Here is a 27,397-nt window from a genome sequence, read left to right as displayed (position 1 = left end):
AGCAGATGATATGTTGCATGTTCTGCTTTGGAAAAAAATCAAAATGAAAGCTCTTTCGTTTGTTCTTATGTAGAACCTCATCTAGGTATAGACTGCTGTGTGTACATACACACATCTGTCAGCCACAACATTAAAACTACTGACAGGAAAAGTAAATAACACTGACCATCTTGTGACAATACAATGTTCTGCTGGGAAACTTTTGGACCTGGCATTCCTATGGATGTTACTTAGACATGTACCACCCACCTAGACCAGACCAGACCAGACCAGGCACCCCCACCCCATAGCAATGACACTCCTAGATGGCAGCAGCCATCCCCAGCAGGATGCAGCCTGACACAGGCACACACGCAAAAAAAAGTTTAGGAACAACTCAAAAAACATGAAAAACAGCACAAGGTGTTGACCTGGCCTCCAAATTCACTAGATCCCAAACTGATCAAGTATCTGTGGGATGCACTGGAACAAGCCTGATCCACAGAGGCCCCTCCACTCAACCCATAGGACCAAAAGGCCCCCCACTAATAACATCCTGTTGCCAGACACCGGGACAGGACACCCTCAGAAGGCCCATGTCTGGGTCACAACTGTTTTGGAGACACAAGGGTAAGTCGGAAAAAAGTCACGTTTTATTTGTGGTTATTTTTTATACCGTTGCTTCCACAATTTCTGCCACAGAGTAAATACATTCCTGAAGAACTGTAGAAATAGCTGAGTGCTGTCTGTAAAGCACTCACAAAAATACAGTGTCACAAAATGTTTTGTCGATGGTGAGACGGTATTTGGTCATGGCAACTTTTGCCAAGGTCCCGGAATGACCCTCGAGAGCCTCAGCACTACTCTAGCCTTTTTAGGAGCCCTAAAACTGAGACTTTTGGAAAAGTCTCTGATCCCATTTCAGATTTGGAATTGTGTTTTCCTCTGGAACAGCAGAAAATTATACAATGACGCAAACACCCACTTTCACTTCCTACTTCCAGCCTTACCTGATTCGTTATGCTCCTATCACATGACCCTTTTCTGGAAGACATGACTGCCAGTGATTAACTCAACATGAATAATACATTAAAGGCGCCGCTGACCTTGTTTTCTATGCAAAGAGCTATTATACCAATTAACTTCTGCATTTTATCATGTAATCATTTGAGCGTTTGTGATAATTACTGTGTCCATTGGTGTTATCAATCCAACATGGAGCCCCATATGTTGTCAGAGGATTGTGTTACTATAGACAAAGAGTATATCTGAAACTGTGCCAAAATCTTCTTCTGAATGGAAATTTGGTTTGTTTTAAGTTTAAGTGTATCCTCAGGAAGAACCTGAATGATTAACTATCATCAAATGTGTAGCATTTTCATTATTTCTCATCTAATACTCATTCTGCTGCTTAAACTGGATAATGCCAAGTACCGATGCAACACCTCGTCCACCCCATTCATTCCCAAATTAATGAATGGAATAGATTTTTTTTTCTATGTCATCACTTCCTAACTGTAAACGAAGATAGTTAAACACCATTAATTTCAGACTTTTGGAAGTTTTCTTCGCTAATATTTGTGCTAACAGTGTCAATGTTCTGTACCTCTCAATGGAAATTTGCTGAACAGGCTGCTCACTAAGCAAAGCTCATGATTCAGGTCTCATAAATCTAATCATGCACGCCGTGAAAACAGGCTATTAATCAGTGCAAAGTGGCAAGACTTTTGTAACAGTTATTATCTAAATTGCAAAGAGCAAAGGAAACACAAAGAGAATGAATTAAAGGAACTAGGATGACAAATATCATCCAGCTACACAACAACCATCATAGACAGTTGAATAAAGGTTTGAATGTATTTAGAAACCAAATAAAAATGTCATTAAATTAGCTTATTATCATGATTGAGCTGATTATCGCGTTAGAGTATGAGTTTGTGTGTTGTCGTCTATGTGCGTCTAAAATCTTTGTCTGTCAGTGTGTGTGTTTATATGTGTGTGTGTGTGTGTGTGTGTGTGTGTGTGGGTGTGTTTGTCTTTATCATATTGTGGGGCCACGAACCAGTTAGCACAGTCACAGTGTGGGGTCCAAAATTTTTGTGGGGTCCCAAAACCCGGACCCCACAAAAATAACCTCAGATTCAGTGAAAAAATGGTCAAAACAATGCTCTGTCAAAGTTTCAGGCTTAACCCCATTTTGAACATGTGCCAACTTTTTGTGCTTAGGTGTGTTTAGAAGGTGTAACTCACTACCGGCCACTAGTGGCAAAGCGAGGTACTGCCTCAACACACACTTGGACACACACTGAGGTAAACTGAGCATGTGCGAGCAACTGACTTCCGGGAAGGCTAAGTCTTTGATTAGCTGCTAATGTTACGTTATGTTTAAGGTGACTGAATGGACGAACTCCAAAAGACAGCCTAAACAGTGCCATCACACAATAAATGTAGGTTTACTGACAAGGTAGGAACCATATACTTAATAAATAAAATAAGTAAAAAAAAAAAGTTAATTTGAAATTACCCAGAATCCTCCCATGAGCACCTGCTCATGGGAGGATTCTGGGTAATTCTTCAGTGACCACACGGTAATGAAGATAAATAAATAAATAAATAAAACTAATAAAACTTAATAAACAAATAATTAAAAAACAAAAAATAATAATTTTAAGAGCTGCACTTTTAAATGTTTTACAGTTCTAATAAAAAAATCCAGTTTTCTGTCTTTTTGTGTATGGCAGAGATGCTAAAGCTAAGCTAAAAACGTAGCCATGCCAGAATATATAAGTTGTTTAATCAAGAAAAGCTACTAATTAATAATCAAAATAATATAATAACATACTATGATATAATACTGTAAATCAACCAAGGGGGATCTTTTTAACCTCTATTATTAAAAAAAAATTAATTAAAAAAAGTTAATTTGATATGACTACATTACCCAGAAATGTCACCGTGTGCTCTTCAACGAGCACACGGTGATGAAGATAACGAGGAGAGACGCAGAGACAAGTTGGAGAAAAGTCTGCAAATGGTGTCGTGTTCAGCATAAGGTAAGTAACCCATACGTTAAATTAATTTGTTTTTGTAGCGAAGTTAGCTTATTTGGTGTGATTTACATGCACCATTTGGTCAAAATAAAAAGTAAAAAGAAGCGTTTTTATCTTGTGCAAAACACGTTATACCGTTCTGAACATGAGCCACGTCGGTTAAATTTACATTAAAATAAACATCACAGAGTTTTTGTGCGTTCTTAATTTACAAAGCAACATGTTTTGTGCGTGGTTTATTTTAATCCGTAACGTGAGTGAAGTGATGCTACGTAGGCTAACTGCGGTCGGCCATGTGAAAAAACGTGAACAGTCTAGAACTTTAAACCACGTGATAAACGGGATTTTTATTTTTATTTTAAAGAAACTCGGTTTCAAGTGTAACCTGCCATCTCTCCAAAAGAAATGTTAAATGTCCTACGTGAAGTTCGTGTTAAAAGTTGGATCATGTTAAATATAGTTTGACATAAATTTTGATGACATCTCAAATATGATTATAGGATTACCAATGGCTGCAATGAGACGCAGGAAACCTCCACAACAAGATGCAATAGAACATGCAGCCAAGGCCATCGACAAAATTGCAGAGTTGGAAGTGAAATACATCAACTCTTTCAAAGGTATGGTGTGTGTGTTTTCAGTATTCATTTATTTTGTTGTTTGGTAGCTCTGTCTCTGCTTTTCTTTTACTTGGACATGCTTTTCCTTTTTGTAAAGAAAAAAAGACAGCACATTTTGTTTTTCAGGCCTAAGATAGTAAATTGTTGTTTACATGTGGTCCTATCTCAATAATGGAATCCAGTTTGTGCATTCATTACTAAGGTATGCAACTGTTAGGAATTATATGCTGTCTTGAGGTTATTAGATAGATAGATAGAGAGAGAGAGAGAGAGAGAGAGAAAGAGAGAGAGAGATAGATAGACAACTTTACTGATACCTTTGGGAGGTTCCCGCAGGGAAATTGACATCAGCATGTAACATCAATTTCATATAACATATGAAAGGAATAAGTTCTACTTCTCCAGCTTTCTGTCACATTAAACAGTCTAATGGTATGTTTCTGTGCTCATCAGGTCGTGGAGTGTTTGCCAAGGCCCATTTTCAAAAAGGAGACTTTGTGGTGGAGTACAGAGGGGAATTAATAAATTCTGAAGAATCCCAGAGAAGGAGGAGGACATATCATGCTAGATGTGCTGTCTTCATGTTTGACTTCTACTGGCAAGAAAGAGCATGGTGGTAAGGCTAAACTGTTTTGTTTTAATGTGTTTCGTTTTTCAACTGTAACAATCAGAAGGGTTCCTGTGTGGCATAGATTACCTTGATGAAAGGCCTGAAGTTAGGTTATTTATCTTAAAATCTATCTAATAACAGTAACTTCACAATTGTCATTAAAAAATAAGATCAATCTTACTTGAAGTTTACTTTTTGAGGGCCGATAGTAAGTTTGTGAAGGATACAATTTATGATTTAATATTATGAAAACTAATCAGTGATACGATATTTTTTTGAAGTATTGATGCAGCTCTAGAAGATGGCAGTCTAGGAAGACTAGTCAATGATGACCACAACCATCCAAATTGCAAGATAAAGAAGGTCATCTCCGAAGGCAAGCCACACCTGTTTCTTTTTGCTCTGAGGGACATTAAACCTGGAGAAGAAATAACATATGACTATGGAGGAAGTGACTGGCCTTGGAGGAAAAAGGTATGAAACTTAATGGACGAAGGTCAATGTAAAAGTGTTGTTCAAGAATGATATTCTGTTTGTACTGGTTTAAAGGTGCTTTTAATAGCCTAATAATGTTTTGTTTTGCAGGAGTTTTGAATATCTGCTCAACATTTATTGCTTATCAAATACTCAATAGTACTAACTTGAACCTATAAACTTTGAGTCATATACAGGAAACTTTTCAATATCTGCTTTACACTCATGACTGTTGTCTTGTGTGACTGCTTATGGTTACTGTTAATGGACCGAAATATTGTTACTGCTGATCAACTACTCAATAGTAATGTGAAACACATTTTTCAGGCTGCAGAACAATCAACCCTCACTGAGTGTACTGAAGCTGACATCTCCACAACCATAAGACAGGATGCTCAGAAGTCTGCAGTGTCCCAGAAAGAGGTACTACTTTACATTAATTGTTTTCATTTGTTTATTTGTACTTCTAAAGTATTTCCTGTTTGATTAGATACTGAGGTGAGGTTATTTGAGGTGTATCTCTTAAGTCATAAGAATGCTGTCAATTACAATCTGGGTTTTGTGATTTCATGGGGTCCAGGGGTTGTGTGATTACACCTGGACCCCATGAAATCGCAGTCTGGGTTTTGTGACTTTATGGGGTCCAGGTGGATTGAGAAGAGCAGTGTTCAGTTGTAACCACTCCCACTCTTACACACTCCTGTCAGGTCTATCCTTGTTGTGGGGACGCCGCTAACTGACTGATATTGTCTCAGTTTAAGTACATTTATTGTGTCTTGTCTACCTTTAAACATGAACACACATCATGTATGACAGGTGACACTGAAGTCAAGCACAGTTTGATCTCTACTAGACATACCAGATATTGGCCATAGGTTAAATTCCCTCTGCCAGGCACCACCCTTGCTTGTTCCCAAGTCTAATGGTTCCTGCAGTGCTACAGCAGGCAACATACACTATGACAGAAGTCAGAACTGACTTGAACCTATAAACTTTGAGTCATATACAGGAAACTTTTCAATATCTGCTCTACACTCATGACTGTTGTCTTGTGTGACTGCTTATGGTTACTGTTGTTGGATTGAAATATTGTTACTGCTGATCAACTACTCAATAGTAATGTGAAACACATTTTTCAGGCTGCAGAACAATCAACCCTCACTGAGTGTACTGAAGCTGACATCTCCACAACCATAAGACAGGATGCTCAGAAGTCTGCAGTGTCCCAGAAAGAGGTACTACTTTACATTAATTGTTTTCATTTGTTTATTTGTACTTCTAAAGTATTTCCTGTTTGATTAGATACTGAGGTGAGGTTATTTGAGGTGTATCTCTGAAGTCATAAGAATGCTGTCAATTACAATCTGGTTTTTGTGATTTCATGGGGTCCAGGGGTTGTGTGATTTCACCTGGACCCCATGAAATCGCAGTCTGGGTTTTGTGACTTTATGGGGTCCAGGTGGATTGAGAAGAGCAGTGTTCAGTTGTAACCACTCCCACTCTTATACACTCCTGTCAGGTCTATCCTTGTTGTGGGGACGCCGCTAACTGACTGATATTGTCTCAGTTTAAGTACACTTATTGTGTCTTGTCTAACTTTAAACATGAACACACATCATGTATGACAGGTGACACTGAAGTCAAGCACAGTTTGATCTCTACTAGACATACCAGATATTGGCCATAGGTTAAATTCCCTCTGCCAGGCACCACCCTTGCTTGTTCCCAAGTCTAATGGTTCCTGCAGTCCTACAGCAGGCAACATACACTATGACAGAAGTCAGAACTGACTTGAACCTGTGAACTTTGAGTCATATACAGGAAACTTTTCAATATCTGCTCTACACTCATGACTGTTGTCTTGTGTGACTGAAATATTGTTACTGCTGATCAACTACTCAATAGTAATGTGAAACACATTTTTCAGGCTGCAGAACAATCAACCCTCACTGAGTGTACTGAAGCTGACATCTCCACAACCATAAGACAGGATGCTCAGAAGTCTGCAGTGTCCCAGGAAGAGGTACTACTTTACATTGATTGTTTTCATTGGTGTACTTCTACTTCTAAAGTATTTCCTGTTTGATTAGATACTGAGGTGAGGTTATTTGAGGTTTAACTCTTAGGTCATAAGAATGCCGTCAATTACAATCTGGGTTTTGTGATTTCATGGGGTCCAGGGGTTGTGTGATTTCACCTGGACCCCATGAAATCACAGTCTGGGTTTTGTGACTTTATGGGGTCCAGGTGGATTGAGAAGAGCAGTGTTCAGTTGTAACCACTCCCACTCTTACACACTCCTGTCAGGTCTATCCTTGTTGTGGGGACGCCGCTAACTGACTGATATTGTCTCAGTTTAAGTACACTTATTGTGTCTCGTCTACCTTTAAACATGAACACACATCATGTATGACAGGTGCCACTGAAGTCAAGCACAGTTTGATCTCTACTAGACATGCCAGATATTGGTCATAGGTTAAATTCCCTCTGCCAGGCACCACCCTTGCTTGTTCCCAAGTCTAATGGTTCCTGCAGTCCTACAGCAGGCAACATACACTATGACAGAAGTCAGAACCGACTTGAACCTATAAACTTTGAGTCATATACAGGAAACCTTTCAATATCTGCTCTAAAGTCATTAATGTTGTCTTGTGTGACTGCTTATGGTTACTGTTGTTGGATTGAAATATTGTTACTGCTGATCAACTACTCAATAGTAATGTGAAACACATTTTTCAGGCTGCAGAACAATCAACCCTCACTGAGTGTACTGAAGCTGACATCTCCACAACCATAAGACAGGATGCTCAGAAGTCTGCAGTGTCCCAGGAAGAGGTACTACTTTACATTGATTGTTTTCATTTGTTTATTTGTACTTCTAAAGTATTTCCTGTTTGATTAGATACTGAGGTGAGGTTATTTGAGGTGTATCTCTGAAGTCATAAGAATGCTGTCAATTACAATCTGGGTTTTGTGATTTCATGGGGTCCAGGGGTTGTGTGATTTCACCTGGACCCCATGAAATCACAGTCTGGGTTTTGTGACTTCATGGGGTCCAGGTGGATTGAGAAGAGCAGTGTTCAGTTGTAACCACTCCCACTCTTACACACTCCTGTCAGGTCTATCCTTGTTGTGGGGACGCCGCTAACTGACTGATATTGTCTCAGTTTAAGTACATTTATTGTGTCTTGTCTACCTTTAAACATGAACACACATCATGTATGACAGGTGCCACTGAAGTCAAGCACAGTTTCATCTCTACGAGACATACCAGATATTGGTCATAGGTTAAAATCCCTCTGCCAGGCACCACCCTTGCTTGTTCCCAAGTCTAATGGTTCCTGCAGTCCTACAGCAGGCAACATACACTATGACAGAAGTCAGAACTGACTTGAACCTATGAACTTTGAGTCATATACAGGAAACTTTTCAATATCTGCTCTACACTCATGACTGTTGTCTTGTGTGACTGCTTATGGTTACTGTTGTTGGACTGAAATATTGTTACTGCTGATCAACTACTCAATAGTAATGTGAAACACATTTTTCAGGCTGCAGAACAATCAACCCTCACTGAGTGTACTGAAGCTGACATCTCCACAACCATAAGACAGGATGCTCAGAAGTCTGCAGTGTCCCAGGAAGAGGTACTACTTTACATTGATTGTTTTCATTGGTGTACTTCTACTTCTAAAGTATTTCCTGTTTGATTAGATACTGAGGTGAGGTTATTTGAGGTTTAACTCTTAAGTCATAAGAATGCTGTCAATTACAATCTGGGTTTTGTGATTTCATGGGGTCCAGGGGTTGTGTGATTTCACCTGGACCCCATGAAATCACAGTCTGGGTTTTGTGACTTTATGGAGTCCAGGTGGATTGAGAAGAGCAGTGTTCAGTTGTAACCACTCCCACTCTTACACACTCCTGTCAGGTCTATCCTTGTTGTGGGGACGCCGCTAACTGACTGATATTGTCTCAGTTTAAGTACACTTATTGTGTCTTGTCTACCTTTAAACATGAACACACATCATGTATGACAGGTGCCACTGAAGTCAAGCACAGTTTGATCTCTACTAGACATACCAGATATTGGTCATAGGTTAAATTCCCTCTGCCAGGCACCACCCTTGCTTGTTCCCAAGTCTAATGGTTCCTGCAGTCCTACAGCAGGCAACATACACTATGACAGAAGTCAGAACCGACTTGAACCTATGAACTTTGAGTCATATACAGGAAACTTTTCAATATCTGCTCTAAAGTCATTAATGTTGTCTTGTGTGACTGCTTATGGTTACTGTTGTTGGATTGAAATATTGTTACTGCTGATCAACTACTCAATAGTAATGTGAAACACATTTTTCAGGCTGCAGAACAATCAACCCTCACTGAGTGTACTGAAGCTGACATCTCCACAACCATAAGACAGGATGCTCAGAAGTCTGCAGTGTCCCAGAAAGAGGTACTACTTTACATTAATTGTTTTCATTTGTTTATTTGTACTTCTAAAGTATTTCCTGTTTGATTAGATACTGAGGTGAGGTTATTTGAGGTGTATCTCTGAAGTCATAAGAATGCTGTCAATTACAATCTGGGTTTTGTGATTTCATGGGGTCCAGGGGTTGTGTGATTTCACCTGGACCCCATGAAATCGCAGTCTGGGTTTTGTGACTTTATGGGGTCCAGGTGGATTGAGAAGAGCAGTGTTCAGTTGTAACCACTCCCACTCTTACATACTCCTTTCAGGTCTATCCTTGTTGTGGGGACGCCGCTAACTGACTGATATTGTCTCAGTTTAAGTACATTTATTGTGTCTTGTCTACCTTTAAACATGAACACACATCATGTATGACAGGTGCCACTGAAGTCAAGCACAGTTTGATCTCTACTAGACATACCAGATATTGGTCATAGGTTAAAATCCCTCTGCCAGGCACCACCCTTGCTTGTTCCCAAGTCTAATGGTTCCTGCAGTCCTACAGCAGGCAACATACACTATGACAGAAGTCAGAACTGACTTGAACCTATGAACTTTGAGTCATATACAGGAAACTTTTCAATATCTGCTCTACACTCATGACTGTTGTCTTGTGTGACTGAAATATTGTTACTGCTGATCAACTACTCAATAGTAATGTGAAACACATTTTTCAGGCTGCAGAACAATCAACCCTCACTGAGTGTACTGAAGCTGACATCTCCACAACCATAAGACAGGATGCTCAGAAGTTTGCAGTGTCCCAGGAAGAGGTACTACTTTACATGAATTGTTTTCATTGGTGTACTTCTACTTCTAAAGTATTTCCTGTTTGATTAGATACTGAGGTGAGGTTATTTGAGGTTTAACTCTTAAGTCATAAGAATGCTGTCAATTACAATCTGGGTTTTGTGATTTCATGGGGTCCAGGGGTTGTGTGATTTCACCTGGACCCCATGAAATCACAATCTGGGTTTTGTGACTTCATGGGGTCCAGGTGGATTGAGAAGAGCAGTGTTCAGTTGTAACCACTCCCACTCTTACACACTCCTGTCAGGTCTATCCTTGTTGTGGGGATGCCGCTAACTGACTGATATTGTCTCAGTTTAAGTACATTTGTTGTGTCTTGTCTACCTTTAAACATGAACACACATCATGTTTGACAGGTGCCACAGAAGTCAAGCTTTTTTTTACTAGTGTTTTCGTAGTGCATGTAATATCCTACATTGTTTACATTTTTCTTTATTAAATTTCATCCCGAAATCATGTGAATATTAGCCGTCATTTAAAGTACCATTATGTCATTTTTGGGGATTTTCAGGTTTACTCGACTTTATTTTTGTCACCTTTGTATGTTATAAATGTTTTTAATTCTAAGTGCCCACATTTGTTTTGGACTCTCCAGGCTACGTATGCAAATTCTGACTCTGATTCTAGCCTCTCCAAAGAAGACCAAGATTTGATTCCAAGGCTGAGGAGGACCAAAAGCATACAGGTAAACAACACACATAATGTTGAGATAACACTGATGCATATGGGAAACATTTATTTTCTGGTAGTGTGAGAAATTGTGCAAAGTAAATATTCAATTAATTTGCTCACTTTCATTTACGTTTTCTTTTGTTAAGATACACAACCAGATGGATTTTGATTCAGATGAGCTTTTTGATCCAAGCTCAGATGACAGTGAAGAGGAATATGTTCCTGACACTTGTGGTGATGACTCTGATGGTACAGACACTAGTGATGTAATTGAGCCAGTTCATCAGAATCAGCGCATGCTAGGATGCCTAGAAAGAACAATGGATGACTTCAGAGATAGTTGTCTCTCAACAACAGAACTCAATGATGATTCATCAAAACAGAGGCTTAACAGAGGACGCTCTCCCTTAAGAAAAGGTAGCTCAAGTGTGAGACATAAAAGGCAGTCTTCCAACAGTGTATCCTGGCATACAGACACAGTGGCTCCTGGAACACCTGAAGCCCCAAAACTTTTGGAAAACTCAGAAGCGGTTCTTGTCCAGAATCTTCCTGATAGTACTTCTTCCTCATGTGATGGTTCACTTTCCATAGTTGCTGTATGTAAAAAGGAGGATGGGTCAAGAATGTACAACAAAAAGCAATACTGCTTGTACTGTAAGTTGGGAGTTGGAAAAATGGCAAGGCATCTAGAGCGTGCTCATCACAACAAGCCTGAGGTTGTACAAGCTCTGTCCTTCCCAAAAGGCTCCAAGGAAAGACGAATGCACCTGGAACATTTGAGAAATAGGGGAAACTTTGCTCACAATGTCGAAGTACTAAATGCTGGCATGGGAGATCTTGTTCCCCGCAAGCAGCCCAAAAAGGATTCCCAAGCGCAGAATTTCCTGCATTGTATATACTGTCAAGGCTTTTTTGCGAAGAAACTACTTTGGCGGCACATGATGATCTGCAAGTTTAAGCCTGGTGCTCCAAAAAAACCTGGCAAGACCCGTGTCCAGGCTCTCTGTGCATTTGCGACGCCACCACCACCTGGTGTCAAAGCAGAATTTTGGAAACTGCTAAATAACATGGTTCAAGATGATGTTTATTCGGCAGTCAAATCTGATGTATGTATCTTGGAATATGGTGAGCATCTATATAACAGACTGGGATATGATGTTGGCAAACATGAATACATTCGTCAGAAACTACGAGAGCTGGGAAGACTTTTGATATGCTCAAGGAAGACCACTCCTTTGAAGACCATTCAAGACCACATCCAACCTGCAAATTTCATGCATGTTGTGGAAGCAGTGAAACAAGTGGCAGGCCATAACAGTGAAACCAATACATACACACGTCCAAGTCTTGCTCTCAAACTTGGACATAGTTTGACAAAGATTTCAATGCTTGTGGAGAGCCGTGCAAATGTGCTGAACAACTACAGTGCAGCGAAAGATGCTCGTACATTCCGCAAAGTATATGAAACCAGATGGAATGAAATGGTATCAGCTGCATCACTGAGAACACTTCAGGAATCAAAGTGGAATGCCCCTCTTTTGCTCCCATTCACGAAAGATGTCCAGACTCTTCATTCTTATTTAGATGAGCAGCAACAACATATTCACAGCAAGTTGTCCACAGAGACATCCCCCCAGACATGGGGACAGTTGGCAAAGATCACTTTGACTCAAGTCATTTTGTTTAACCGACGAAGAGCAGGGGAGGTGTCAAAAATGCCCCTTTCTGCATATCTGTCAAAAAATCCATCTGACCCTCTGGAAGATGTGAATTTAGCCCTCTCTGACCTAGAAAAGAAACTCTGTCAACACTTCAGGAGGGTAGAGATAAGAGGAAAAAGGGGAAGAAAAGTTCCTGTGCTTTTGACTCCAGCAATGCAGCAAGCACTGGATCTGCTTGTCAGCAAACGGCAGGAATGTGAGGTTCCTCTGGAGAACATATACTTATTTGCAAGACCATCTGCTCTTACCTGCTACCGTGGGTCTGACTGCCTTCGACACTTTGCCAAGGCCTGTGGTGCAAAAAGTCCAGAAAGTCTCACCTCTACAAAACTGCGCAAACAAACAGGAACTTTGTCTCAAGTACTCAACCTCAGTAATACAGAACTGGATCAGTTAGCGGATTTTCTTGGTCATGATATAAGAGTGCATCGCCAGTTCTACAGACTTCCTGAGGGCACCCTCCAGCTTGCCAAAATTAGCAAAGTCCTCATGTCACTTGAAAAGGGACGTCTGGCAGAATTCAAGGGAAAGACTCTGGATGACATCAACATTGATCCTGAAGGTATTAATTATTCATCTTCATCACATTTCTGCTTAAAAGAAACAACAAGCAAACTGTGTGTTTCTAAGGCTCTTATATTGTTGATGTATGTAAAAAATGAATGCAATGCATTTAGCCTTCACTAACAGTCATTCTCATTCCTTCTCTCATCAAACATACAGAGAATGTGCACCTGGACAGTGATACTGAGGATGTTTTAGAGTCAGGTTCACAAGGTAAGAGTTTTATATGGTCTTTATTATCACCATGATGGACTGAAGGATATTAATTTCTCTAGGGATGTCCCTATCAAGTATGTTCTGATCTTGATCAGAGTTCTTACTCATTCCTGCTCACAAGAATAGGTTAAATGTTATTAAGATTATTGCAAATAACTATTTTGTTGAGAACAAGCAGCCGATTTACTCTTATATCTGGTTATCTATCAGAAATAGCCGTTATTTATGTTAAATAACAAAATTTACTGCGTATTAAGTTCATCGCCCTTACAAATGGACAAAAAAATAAGTTGATTTATTTTGTCTTGATCAGAACGTTCTTGCATACAGCGGACATAGTATTCAATATACACGAACTCATGAAACCAATTTCTTATTAATGATTAGACTACTATGGATTAGACACATCCATAACTAAAAGCTGAATAAACACAGCTGTGAATAAATACATTTTTGATAGCGATGAAAATCAATAAATAAGTGATGTAATAAAAACCACAATACGAAATAATTCCATCACAATTAATAACTTTGTAATTATTTTTCTTCTTGTTTAAAGAGAGCCAAGCCATATCCAGTCAGAGAGAGCAGAACAAGACCATAAGACCAGATGTGAGCCATAATGAAGCAGCACCACACAAAGACACCATGACACCTCCACCACCCTGTCACCACAAGTCATCAAAAAGTGAAAGAGGTAGTTTTAAGTTCAAGATTTGTTACTGTTTGCCCCTAAATTGTTGATGCAATGTTTTATTGCTGATTTATATACAGCTGCATAGTATCAAATATATACTCACAGCACTGTTAAGCACCTGTGAGGTTACTGGGAAGCACTTCAAATATTTTAAGATGTATTAAGAAGTACTTTTTATTATATCTCAACTGATAACTTTGTAATTACGTTTCTTCTTGTTTAAAGAGAGACAGGCTACATCCAGTCAGAGAGAAGAGAACTACACCACAATACCAGATGTGAGCCATAATGAAGCACCAGAGAAAGACACCATGATACCTCCACCACCCTGTCACCGCAAGTCAACAAAAAGTGAAAGAGGTAAAGTTTTAAGATCAAATTTGTGACAGTTGTCTCTGCCAGTGTTGACACAATGTTTTATTGCCAGTATGTCTAAACAATATGTTCACTCATTTCTCACAGAGAATTATTCTGTTGAAAACAAGACAAATGATTGGTTTGTGAAGGTTCAGTCAGTCATGTTATGGTATATCTAAAAAGGTTAAAGAATGGTAACTGGACTTGTAGTGTCTTCAGTTTTGAAGGACTGGTGGGAAGTTGGGGTTTAAATAGGAACATCTGTGGATGTTACCCATCAGAAACACGCCTGATGTATGTTAATGGCTAGATTCTTACCTGTCATGAGATTGTATTGTGAATTGATGGCAGATTATATCTCAGTCCACCTCCTTTGTTCAGTGTAGGATTTTCCAGTTTGACATAGATGGCTTCCTTTACGCCTCTTTCAAACCATCTCTCTTCTCTGGCTAAAATTTGGACATTGTTGTCTTCAAAAGTCCTTGAGGTATAGGTGGACTGCTGAATTGTTTCCTCACGAGCAAGTTTCTACCTCTGTGTGTTACTGGATTTGAAATTAACAGGAATGCAGTGCTTCCTAAAACAATATCCTCCTGAGTTTCTCCGATACGCCAGCTACATAGGGGATGACAATGTTCCTCCTCTTGTTGTTCTCCTCCTCTCCATTTTCAGATATCTTTTCACGCAGAGTGAGGTTGGTTCTATCGGCCGAGATGTCATCCTTTAGTAGTCTTTCCCTTGCTACTTTTGTGACTTCTGTGGTGGGAATACATGGGAATAGTTAAGTAACATCATAGGATACGATGGTTTCATCTGGATCCAATTTGTCCCAGTAGTTTTCAGTGTGGGGAGTTTTCAATATCAGTATTTCCCCAGCTCCCCACCTGTCTTGTAGAACTGAATAAGCTACTTGTTTGAGTGGTGAAATGTCTTCAAGAAACTCTACAAGTCCAGTTGCCGTTCTTTAATGTTTTTGGACGAGACTAAGGTTTTGATATAGTGAAGATCTATCTGCACAGCATGGCCCTCTTAAAACTGACAAGTCTTTTAATTTGTGTAGTGTATTGTTACACCTTCTTAATATTTTAATATATAAATATATAATATATAAAAATGTATCCAACTATTTGATGTTGTGCTAAATACACTAATTATGAGAGAGTTTGCTTTATGCAAATATGTTATTATCCCAAGTCCAAAACAATTAATTATTCTCCAGAATTACTTCAAAGGTACTGCATGCTCAGAGGATATGCTGCATCTGTCCAGTGTTTGCTTTGGTAAGGGGGAGTAGAGCTCTCTGCAACTGCTGCATGCAATGGGTGATATTTGGGACTCAATGTACTCTTGTAGCAACTTGATTCTACATTGCAAGCAGGTGGCTTTGGTGTACCTGTGATTATGAGCTTGCCACTCAGAGACCTTTTTATTCCTGTTTGTCCTTACCATGCACAGCACTGCTTCCACATCACTTCTTGATTTTCCTAAACTACAGTTCTAGCAATCACACACACTTTTGTCTTTCCAGTAACATTTTCATTGGACAATACAGAAATATTTGATATTATTTGAGTTTATCTTTTCACAGGTCGCCAACCTTTCAAGCGAAGGATGTGGGAAAAAGAGGAGATTCGTGCTGTTGAGAAGCACATGATGTCCTTCATTACTTCATGTCGTGTTCCAGGAAAAAGCGACTGTGATAAGTGCCTTCAACTCGAAAAAGAAGCACTTCAAAACAGAAATTGGCTGGCCATAAAATTCTACATAAAGAATAGAATCACAGCGCTAAAACATAAAGTTTAAAGAGGACATTTAACATTGTTATGTTAAGCTGTTATACCAGATACATTTCTGTTATGTTAGATTCGTGCTGTTGAGAAGTACATGATGTCCTTCATTACTTCATGTCGTGTTCCAGGAAAAAGCGACAGTTCCTTTAACTCAAAAAGAAGCACTTAAAAACAGAAATTTGTTATATATATATATATATATACTGTTATGAGCAAGAACAAACTAAGAACCAACACACAAACTTTAGTTTTTGATTAGTCAATCAATTATTTTGGTATACGAGTTATCCTGGCCATAGAAAATGTGGAGCCAGTGACTTTTCTTTGTTGTAATTTTTATTTTTATTAATTCATTTTATAAATTAATAAACAAAAACAGGTTGGTTTACTGGAAAGTGAAAATAAAGACAAAGAATTTAAACCAAAAGCCTGAGTCTGTTGATGTTGCCTGACATTTTTCATTAATTGTTACCAAACCAAAATTTATGGCTGCACAGCACTCATCTTGGCAGTCAAAGGTGTTAAGTGATTCCCAGTAGTAAGTTTAACCTGAAACTGTTAAATGGTACTCATGATGGAAGAAAAACCAGAAAGTGTGCATATATTGGTCTCACATGTAGCTAAAACCTGACAAGTCCTCAGAAAGCGGTTCCTGGTCTTGTCTGGGAACTCAACTTTGTCTGATTGATCATTTGAGGTGACATGTGTGTTTACGCCCCCTTCAGGATGCTACATGATTTTTTTCAGTGCTATACAACCCTCAGAAAAGGTGGTTCCCACAATGCATCGTCTGGTCAGGTGTCCCTACAATACAACAAAGACAAGGATGTGTGTGTGTGTGTGTGTGTGTGTGTGGAGAATATCTGACTGCAGGCCGTGTAGCTGAAGGTCACTCTGAATGGAGCCAGATAAATGAACTGGGGACACCAACAAGCTTATTACTGTGGAGAGCGCGCCCACACAACACACACACACACACCGACTTGCACGCTAGCACGCACTGCCGCACACTTCAGACTTATTACAGCTACTGTAGTGACATGAATCTCTCCTCCTCTGATTCTCTCACCCTGCCTCTGTTTAAATCTCACGGTGATAACCTCACCTGCTGAAACTTACGGCAACTGATACACAGGGGCTGGAAGAAGGGATGCATGCACAATACAATCTCGATATAAAGGCCTGCAAAGATATTACTTTTATTAAGCGTAGAGTATTGCCATTCTCGTGTTTGTGGCTCAGTACCTTGATCAACAAAGTACCAAAGTAAATCTAAATTACAATACTGTCTGGAGCCTACCTTGAGTTTTCATTCATTCATCTTCTGTAACCGCTTATTCCTGTTAAGGGTCGCAGGGTCTGCTGGAGCCTATCCCAGCTGTCATCGGGCGAGAGGCGGGGTACACCCTGGACAGGTTGCCAGTCTATCGGAGGGCTAACACACAGAGACAGACAACCATTCACACCTAAGGCCAATTTAGAATCACCAGTTAACCTAACCAGCATGTCTTTGGACAGTGAGAGGAAGCCTGAGTACCCGGAGAGAACCCACGCAGACACAGGGAGAACATGCAAACTCCACACAGAACTCTGTGGATTCGAACCCGGGACCTTTTCGCTGTGAGGCATCAGTGCTAACCACCTCTCCACTGTGCCGCCCCTCGTTCCAGTTACTTTTACATTTTTTCAAACTTCCACGGTTAATGACAGTAAAGTGCGGTTTATGTCCCTCAGTGGGACTAGACAACGTAACCTACGCACATAGCCTACGCCGGTGTGAGCCATTTATACTTGTGTGCTCGTCAGTGTGGCATGCTCTACAAAAATGTCACCCAAAGGCTAGTCTGCGCTGTGTCCCTTTCAGTCGGGTAAGTTTTTGTTTCTACTTCCTGCCACACATTATACTATGGCGACTGAAACGTTCACCGAAGACGAGTCGTACAGATGCTTGTACCTTTGAACGTCCTCAGTTAACCTTTGCTTGATGTGTTCCATCTTTTGATCAAAAACAATCAGTTCAAAAATTGCAGAGCTGGAGAAGCAGCTGGAAATACTAAAGCGGAAATATACTACCACCAAGCGGACCGATCACAGCTCTTGCGGTCTACTTTTTTGTAGGGTCTGGATTGTCGCCGTAGCTGCAACGCCAAATTGACGCAGAAGCATGAACTGGCTATAAGTGAGAAATGTCTCTGTTGGTGAAAAAATGTTCAGCACATACTTTAAGTGCTCATAAGTATGTCAATAATGCAGCTTTAATTTTTAACCAGATTGAATTAAGCATTAGAAATTAAACCTATAGTAATACCTATAATGTTAAAATATTGTAATATGTTCCTTTCACTGAGGCTACCTAAAATGAATATATGTTTCTTTATTGCCTAATAAAAACTCTCAAGTTAAGATTTGAAGAAGTCCAACCTAGGTCTGTCACAATAACTGTTTTACTTGGACAACACATTACCCCAAAATAATAGTGATGAACAATAATGTTGACTTTCTAAAGTGAGTCCTTTATCTTATAACGCTTGTTTTGGGGTTCCATCATCATCATCCATCTGTTTCTTTGCCTGCTTATCCGAGGTCAGGTCGCAGTGGCAACAGGACAGAGGGAAGGAAAAAATGAGCAACGCATTCCAGTGTCTCTTGAGGTATGCCAAAGCATTCCCAGGCCAGCTGAGGTATATAATCCCTCCAGCAAATATTGGACTTGTTCTTAGAAACCGTCTGATGAAATTTTGAGTGTCTTCACCTTTTTCACTTTCAGTGTTGCTGTATGTCTGTGTGTGTGTGTGACATCTGTTACTACATCAATATTTTAACACTGACAGTAGGATTGTACAGTTGCTTTTGTAAGCTCCACAGACAACATACCTGGCTCGAAGAAACAAGTTCAGGACCAAACTTCATTCCTTGGAGACCATCTGATCTGGTGAAAAAAATAAAATAAACACACTTCAATAACTTTTTGTTTCACCCTCCTAAACTCACTCAAGTAAATGTGAGGTTACACACCTATCGAGCATAACATTATGACCACTTTCCTAATATTGTGTAGGTCTCCCTTGTGCCTCCAAAACAGTTGTGACTCATTAGAGAATGGACATGGGTCTTCTGAGGGTGTCCTGTGGTGTCTGGCAACAGAATGTTGTTAGTGGGGGGCTTTGGGTCCTATGTGTTGAGGGGAAGGGCCTCTGTGGATCATCCCACAGATACTTGATCAGTTTGGGATCTAGTGAATTTGGAGGCCAGGTCAACACCTTGTGCTGTTTTTCATGTTTTTTGAGTTGTTCCTAAACTAATTTTGTGTGTGTGTCTGTGTCAGGCTGCATCCTGCTGGGGATGGCTGCTGCCATCAAGGAGTGTCATTGCTATGGGGTGGGGGTGCCAGGTCTGGTCTAGGTGGGTGGTACATTAAGTAACATCCACATGAATGTCAGGTCCCAAAGTTTCCCAGCAGAACATTGCATTGTCACAAGATGGTCAATGTTATTCACGTCTCCTTTCACTGGTCATAATGTTATGCCTGATCGATGTATGTGTAATCTGTTCAACAAAGGCGTATGATTGGCTTTGCCTTTTCGAGGAAGGCTGGGACCATCCAATCTGGTGAATCCAGATCCTGATTGTTCCACTCCAGTCTTTCGACAAACACTCACGTTGTTTTATTTTTCTCCGTGTGATGGAGAAACTTCAGAATCAGTGTTGAAGAGCTGTGTTTGGGTGATGTTGTTGCCTCTGCGCGGTCTTGAGGACTTCTAGCTGGCTGTTTAATTACAGAGCTGAAGAAAACAATACTTGCGGCTGTATCGCCCAGGTGCTCTGTGCTCATACCGCGCTCACTCTGTGCAGCTAGAAAGTGAAGTGACTTCCACGAAATGTGTCAAAACTCAATGTGTCAGAGTGACTTCAACTGAACCGAGGGAGACCTTTGTGATGCCACAGATGTCAAACGCAGAACACACAAACACAAACACACCTCCTAGGGAGCTATGCTATACCTATGGCGCTTGCAGTTTACAATGCAGAAGCATAAACAGGGCTTATTTTATTTGAAGGTTCACACCCTATCCTAGATCTGACTGCCTCTTTTTAGGAATTCAGACCAAACCAAAGCACAAACATGAGCCCTTCAAATGAAATGCACAAAATATAGCATGACTGAATATAATTTCACCTCCTATAACAGATACAATTGCACACATTCTGTTTACTCACGTAGACTTGATTTTGGCTTTTTCCAAGCCTCCTTTGAAGAACCAAAAACACTTTGAACTCTGTTATTTCACTTTTCATGTCCTCAAGGTAATCGTGCCGAGTTAAAAGCGGGAGAAAAGAGACAACCAGTCTGCTATTGAGTGGGTGAGAAATACCAGACTCTGACGTTATAAATTAAAATCTGGTTCACAGATTCTAAAGAAGGCGGATTCTCTTGTTTTTTTTTTTCTTTTTTCGTTCAGCCTCATTGTGTCATGTCTTGGCTTTCGCGCAGCCCCTGGCCGCGCCCCAGCAACCAGATTACGGAAAAGATTAAGCTAGAATTTGAACAGTTTTAATGAAATATGATAAGTGGATACGTTATGCTTGTATTCTCTGCCACCTTGTTTTGGGAAATTGGAACAGAAATGGAAATAAACAAAACATTTTATATATATATATATATATATATATATAAAACACTTTTGTAATAAAAATGTATTCCTCTATATCAACAGAACATGAAACCTAACAATTTTGTCTGTAATTGTAAAGCAGTATACTATGTGCAAACAGACAGCACGTTGAAACTTGATTGAAGTTATTTTACTGAAGTGACAGAAGATAGATGTGTTACCTGTGTGTCGCCGTGCGTGTGTGTGTAAGAAAACAAGTGAGTCCACGGCAGCCAGACACGCATCACTCCATCACCGGAGAGCCTGGAGGAAATAACAGGCTGCAGAGTGTAGGAGGGTTCTCTCACTTCTTTATTTCTTTCTATTCCCCTCTCACGTTTTTTCTTCCTTACTCTCACCGCCTTTCTCTCTGACCACAGGCCTTCCTCTCATTTCCTCCCACCTGCATTTAAGAGAGAAAACATCTTAAGAGAAGCCGTCTTCCTTTTCAGACCCATAATCCCTTGCCTATTCATCTTCTTTTCTCCCATCCTCTTTTTTAAATTATTTTTTTTTTTCACCAGACACTGAAATGTCAAACACATGATTATGCGCCTTTTTCTCCTTTATCCGTCCCTGCTGGCCTCCTCTTGCATCCGTCCCTCCCCTGCACCCCTTCCTAGTTAGTATGTTAGCTGATGATCTCTTAATTAAACCCACAAAATGACTGCAATTTTAACAGCGTTCACTCCGAGTTTCCTCACATTAATAAGTGTTTACTTTTGACTCGACTTGCGGTAATTGGAGTTTGTCCAGTAAAAAAAAAAAAAAAAAAAGAAGATATGGTTTTGAAGTGGAAAACTGGGCCAGACTAATATAAACACTAATTTGATTGACGTCATTTTCACATTCCTTAGAGTTCAAATACTTTGATTTATCTGTGTGTCTTAAAAGACATTTACAGAGCTTTCATGTATGTGGTCTAAATAGTAATGAACTCCCTGCGACAACCTCTTTTTGTGATTGTTTTGTAATGCAGATGTGGACACAAGGCACCGGATTCAAAACTTTACTACTCTACCAATACAAAATACTCAAAGAAGATGTTGATTTTGATGTATAATCACAGTACCTACTCTCTATGAATGCCTTTAATCCTTTAATTTATCCCACAGTGGGGAAATCTGTCATGTTATAGCAGCATATGGTTAAGGACAATGCACCAATCAAGGCAAAGTAAAACATTAAATACAAAAATAACAATTTCAATAAAACAGTACTTATACGTTTGTGGTCTACTGGGAGCAGGCTTGGTTGTACAGCCTCACAGCAGCAGGAAGGAAGGATCTCCGGTGACGCTCCTTCACACAGCGCGGGTGAAGCAGTCTGCGCTGCCCAGGACTGTTATAGCACCACTGAGGGGGTGGGACTGGTTTTCCATCAGCGATAACAGCTTTGCTTCCATCCGCCGATCACCCACCACCTCCACAGGCTCAAGGGGGCAGCCCAGAACAGAGTCAGCCTTCTTGACCGGTCTGTTCAGTCTGTTCTTGTATGCCGCTGAGATGCTGCTGCTTCAGCAGACCACTCCGTAGTACATGGATGACGCGACCACAGAGTCATATTAGGAGCTCAGGAGTCCTGATATCGCTAACACAGTGCTTGTGAAAAACATGTCATCTCTATTTCATGACACAGTACCTTCTTTCATTCCCTTTTTAATAAATGGCACCTTCAGCTGAGGCTGTGTGGAGAAAATATTCTAGAAAATATCTTTGAGGAAATTTTCGATAAGGTTCTTAGTTCTGACGGCTTTGCAGACGTTTTCAGACGTGATGGAGATGGATGGTAAGGTATTACAATGTAATTTGGCCATAAAGATGATTTTTTTTGCTCATTCCTTCTTTCAGTATACCTTTGCATGTGGTCTGAAAGCCAACAGTAGCCTAGCAGTGGTATTCTCAACCAAAACCTCTAGTTGGATGAGTGGCAAAACGTCTTTAAGGATACTAGCTATGGCGACAGCCCAAATCCTACGTAGACCCTAACGCCGTAGCCTGATGTGCACCTCCCCAGAAATGGAAATACGTGTCGTGGCAGCACAGACCGCATGAGCTGTGATTGGTCCGCTTGGTAGTAGCGTATTTCCAGCTGTTTCTCCATCTCCGCAGTTTTCGAATTGATTGTTTCGGATCAATAAAGATGGAACACATCAAGGAAAGATTACCTGAGGAGGTTCCAAGATACAAATATTTGTATGACTTGTCTTCAATAAAACTTAAACGAAAGTTTCAGTTGCCATTGTTGAAAGTGAAGTAGGAAGTAGAAACAAAAATTAACCCGACTGGCAGAAAAGACACAACGCCAACTAAAGTATAAAAAGTATAAAGTAGTATAAATGGCTCGCACCGGCGTAGGCTACGTCTATGTGCTACTTGAACTGCAAGCATTTTGTGTATATGACGTTGTTTCACTTCAAGGCAGCATTAAACCTACAGCGGGCTACAATAAAGCTGGAGTTACAGTATATCCAGCCTGAGAAGTACAAATAGAAACGGGTGTCATATAATTCAGTAAATTCAGACACCCACAATATAACAAACACACACCAGGCGGACCACTCACAAGGTCTCCATGTGATACAATTATACCTGCAATCAGTGTAACCGAAGCACAGACCCTAAAGCTTAATTTATACTTCTGTGTTAAATGAAAGTCACAGCCTGACATTTAAACCCACCAGAAATGCAACCATATATGGAGGTGACACAGACCTCGACAACTTGGTCTGCTTGGTGGCACTGCATGTCCTCCAATGCATTTCCCATTGCTGCTAAAAGGAACCAATCATGTTGGATTTAAGTAATAGAAGAGAAATTATACCGTCCAATCTACCTGGTAACATGCCAAAATATTTGAAGTGCACTTCCTCGTCCATGTCTCTCAGTGGCTGGAAAAGCACAAAAAAATTCACCCCACTTTTTGTCTCAGTCAATTCAATTCTCGTGCACTCTGTCTTGTTCGATGTCTTCTTTGTATTTTGCATTGCAGTGACTTGCGATGTTGCAAGTTTAACTACCGCAGATGGGGACCCACTGGTGCAAAAGCATAAATGCTCACAAAGATGTAGGCCACTTTTTGCTGACTACACAGTCTGCTCTGCGAAGATTTGACATAAGGTATACATCATGATTAAGCCGTAAACTTGGTTTCAGATTAAATATCTTTTTAGGCTTCTCCACACTTTCCTCTGCTCAAACAGTGTATAGTAAAAACAGAGTTTTAGGATGCGTCTCTGGTTGCATCTCTGCTAATGGCCTTAGAGAAAGGTACACCATGCCAAAATGCCCCTGTCATTCCTGATTACCAGTGGAAGGCACAGATGAACTTGAAAATGTCACCAATGCCAATTAATTTTCTCACACCTCAGAACTGCCTCTCTTTTTTTTGTGATGCATCCTCTTGATTTTAAAAACACAATAACAAGACCCTGTGGCTGAAAATACACTGATCAGTCACAACATTAAAACCACTGACAGCAGAAGTAAATAACATTGACCATCTTGTGATAGTACAATTTTCTGCTGGGAAACTTTTGGACCTGGCATTCATGTGGATGTTACTTAGCCATGCAGACATGTACTACTCACCTACACCAGACCAGGCCCCCCCACCCCATTTCAATGACACTCCTTGATAGCAGCAGCCATCCCCAGCAGGATGTAGCCCAACACGCACACACACACAAGAACAGTTTAGGAAAAATTAAAAAGATGTTGACCTGGCCTCCAACTTCCCTAGATCCCAAACTGATCAAGCATCTGTAGGATGCACTGGAACAAGCCTGATCCACAGAGGCCCCTCCCCTCAATCCATAGGACCCAAAGGCCCCCACTAACAACATTTTGTTGCCAGACACCACAGGACACCCTCAGAAGGCCCATGTCCATCCTCCGATGAGTCACAACTGTTTTGGAGACACAAGGGAGACGTACACAACGTGAGGAAGGTGGTCATAATGTTATGCCCAATTGGTGTATAACTGACAGCTGAATGCGAAATAAGAGACCTGCTGCACACACACGGAGAGGTGAGAGTCAAAAGTTTGGAGCTTGTAGTCAGAAATATGGGCGAGCACAGATGGGACCACACACAGCAGGAAACAAACCAACTGTCAGCCTGTGCTTTCCAGAAGTGTACCGCTCTCTCACTCCAAATGAGCCTTTATAAAGGAAATGGGTCACTTGAGCAGAGAAAAGGACATTAAAGTTGATTAGGCGCAGTCCCAAAATGCAAAGAGACATAAACCATTTTGTCACAAATGTGTGCAAGTTCCAGAACAGTGAAGAGAAAGGAAACAGACAGGCGTGAGCACCTGGGGTAAATGTTCAAAACCGCTCTAACAATCCAGTTGGTTTCACTTGACTTTGTTCTTGTGTGGGAATGCATTTGTGGTTATGTGAAGGCACATACCAGGAAGCATTTACTTGGTTTGTCTGAGCAAATACACCTTCCAGCTAATTAGCAAAGTGCACCACAATTCCAGACTTAAAGCTCTCTTTAGTATCTACGGGTCTCAGAGTGGCCCATATCACTCTTGGAATGGACAAAGGGAGAGGTTTAATGGAAATGTTTTAATGGTAAGACTGCTTACTGATGGGCAAAAATGGGATTTGAAACTTTGAAACCCCACCCACCCGGGGTCATGGGTGCCTATAACTGCACAGTTAATGAGGCCACAGACTGCTCTTCGTGCTTCTTACTTTGGCAGGCCACCCACACTCCCAATAGACGTTGTGTTTAAGATTGAATAAGAGGACTGCCCGGCCAGAAGGAAAGTGACAGTGCAACATGAGAGTCTCCGTGGCTCTGCAGTCCAAGAGCCGAGCTGTCAAGGAGGGACCGGGTGAAACTCGTTCCATCTGGAAAGACTTTCCAAGTCATTATTGATGACATCTGTGTCATTAAGAGTCAAACAGGTGAAGATAGAAAGCTATTTGAGCCTCACAGTGGAAGTAGGACGACAGAAGAGAACTCACTCACTGTTCATTACACAAGAAATCTCTTGCCACGATTTAACAGGAGATGATTAGGAACAGCAGCTGGAACATGCGGCTGAAAGTACAGATATATAAATAGTTACGTCATGTTGTGTGAAAGAAATTACATGATTACGTTACGGCCCAACCAACGAGCTAAATAATAAGATGTAATCAGTAGTCTATTGTGGCTTATCAGGAAATTCAGAAACATGCAGTACACTGAACAGTTGTACAATAATGATTCATTGTTTACAGGATATCAGTTATTATAAACTATTTTTGACTAGTCTTTGTGCTTATTCTAGTGTATTAGCCCCAATTAAATACTACTGTTGTTTATTTACACCTTTTGTAAAATCCTGTTTTGTGCGCTACTGTTATATCCCATTTGCTGCTATAACACTAATAACTTCCCCACTCTTCTCACTCTATCAATAAAGAGTATACAACACTATACACTATATTAATTATGTAATAATGATTCACTTTTTTGCAACCTGTGACATTTTTACTGTGACTCTATCTATGCTTTCACATATTTTTCCGATATTCTATTTTCTGAAAACATTTTCTCAACAGTTTGTTTCTGATTGCCTTGTTGAGGAGGGAAGATGCTGGAATCCTGCTGCCATGGAGACCCACATAAATGTCCATGCAAGCGTATGCAGAAAAGTGTATTATGGCCAACCACAGGGAACAACATATTGCACGGAAATGAGTGTACAGAATTATGATTGTTGGTCCAGCTTCAGTCCAGAGGCCGTTGGAGGACAGTGGAGGAGTGATAGTATAAAACTCAATAACGTCCCTTAAATAAATTGGACAGACAGTATAGAAGCATGGTACATAAGTACAAGTTAAGACGCAACATCATTTCTGTGTGCCATTATAAAAGTTATTTTACACGATAGAAACGCATTATGAAATGGAACAGTAGAAATGGGTCAAAATTATGGCTTTAGTGGCTTGTGCCTTACAAGAGGCTTTTGGGTGCAGCAGTGTACTTAGAGCTGCAAGACAAAATTTTCTAGTGGCATTAAACGAGATATTATTACCAATTTCTACAAGAACATTTAAGGTATAATGGGGAGTCTAGGACATATGTGCATGAGACAGTGCTAATTTATTTAAAAGGGCCATTATCTGGACATTATAACTGATTGAATGTGAATCGAACATGAATTCCTTTTGCTGGAATTTTTCAAAATTAAAGTGGCTAAACATTGATTTATTCTCCTATAACCGTAAGTCAGTTTGTGCGACAAGTGTTTGACACTTGAAATAATACAGAGTGTATCACTTTACTCTGTGTCACAGAGGCTTGACAAAAGTCTGCTTTGAGGTTTATGGGATAATCGTAAAGCTTGCGGCACACAGGTGACATAACGCTAGAAATACTGTCAAAGCCTCTGGGCGACATAAAGAAATCTCACTATATCCTCCATCTCAAGACAGTTCTTCCGTTCTGCCAGCTTGAGGGACATGACATCTATCAGTGGAGGTCATTTGAGGTTCTACTGTTACGATGTTTACTGGTAGAGGAGGTGGTTCCTGTGCCAACGATTTCCTCCGGGGCGTACCACATAAATATGTCCTTTCATCACTCAAGCAGCCACTCTGGTGATATGTAATACATAGATTTGTGCACTGCTCTCACAGTTTCTGTCCTTTTCTACAACAAATTTCTGCTATTTCTCCCACTGACAAAAAAGCTTGATGCCATCTATGA

At 40.3% G+C, this 27,397-nt stretch overlaps 1 protein-coding gene and 1 long non-coding RNA gene across 3 annotated transcripts; both read left to right on the top strand.

Annotated features, from left to right (window-relative positions):
- The first annotated feature begins 2,971 nt into the window (after window positions 1-2,971).
- Window positions 2,972-6,088, top strand: LOC311498788. Of its 2 annotated transcripts, XR_014699421.1 has the most exons (4): window positions 2,972-3,649; window positions 4,103-4,265; window positions 4,541-4,733; window positions 5,061-6,088. It is a non-coding gene; the product is annotated as an uncharacterized lncRNA (long non-coding RNA). The 2 variants fall into 2 exon arrangements; XR_014699422.1 differs by lacking the exon at window positions 5,061-6,088 and having other exon boundaries at window positions 4,541-4,912.
- A 6,811-nt stretch (window positions 6,089-12,899) lies between these two features.
- On the top strand, window positions 12,900-16,224 carry LOC311497805 (uncharacterized protein; the record flags this gene model as incomplete). The annotated part of the gene is made up of 5 exons (XM_084558170.1): window positions 12,900-12,972; window positions 13,134-13,187; window positions 13,750-13,887; window positions 14,113-14,247; window positions 15,833-16,224. The coding sequence occupies 5 exons, from the start codon at window positions 12,900-12,902 to the stop codon at window positions 16,045-16,047; spliced, it is 615 nt and encodes a 204-aa protein (XP_084414296.1). The 3' UTR covers window positions 16,048-16,224.
- Window positions 16,225-27,397: the final 11,173 nt, after the last annotated feature.

Source organism: Chelon labrosus, assembly GCF_963514085.1.
Source record: "Chelon labrosus genome assembly, chromosome: 13".
In the NCBI taxonomy this organism is placed as follows: domain Eukaryota; kingdom Metazoa; phylum Chordata; class Actinopteri; order Mugiliformes; family Mugilidae; genus Chelon; species Chelon labrosus.
The sequence above is the reverse complement of the archived record's forward strand: the minus strand, read 5'-3'. Positions and strand labels throughout refer to the sequence as shown.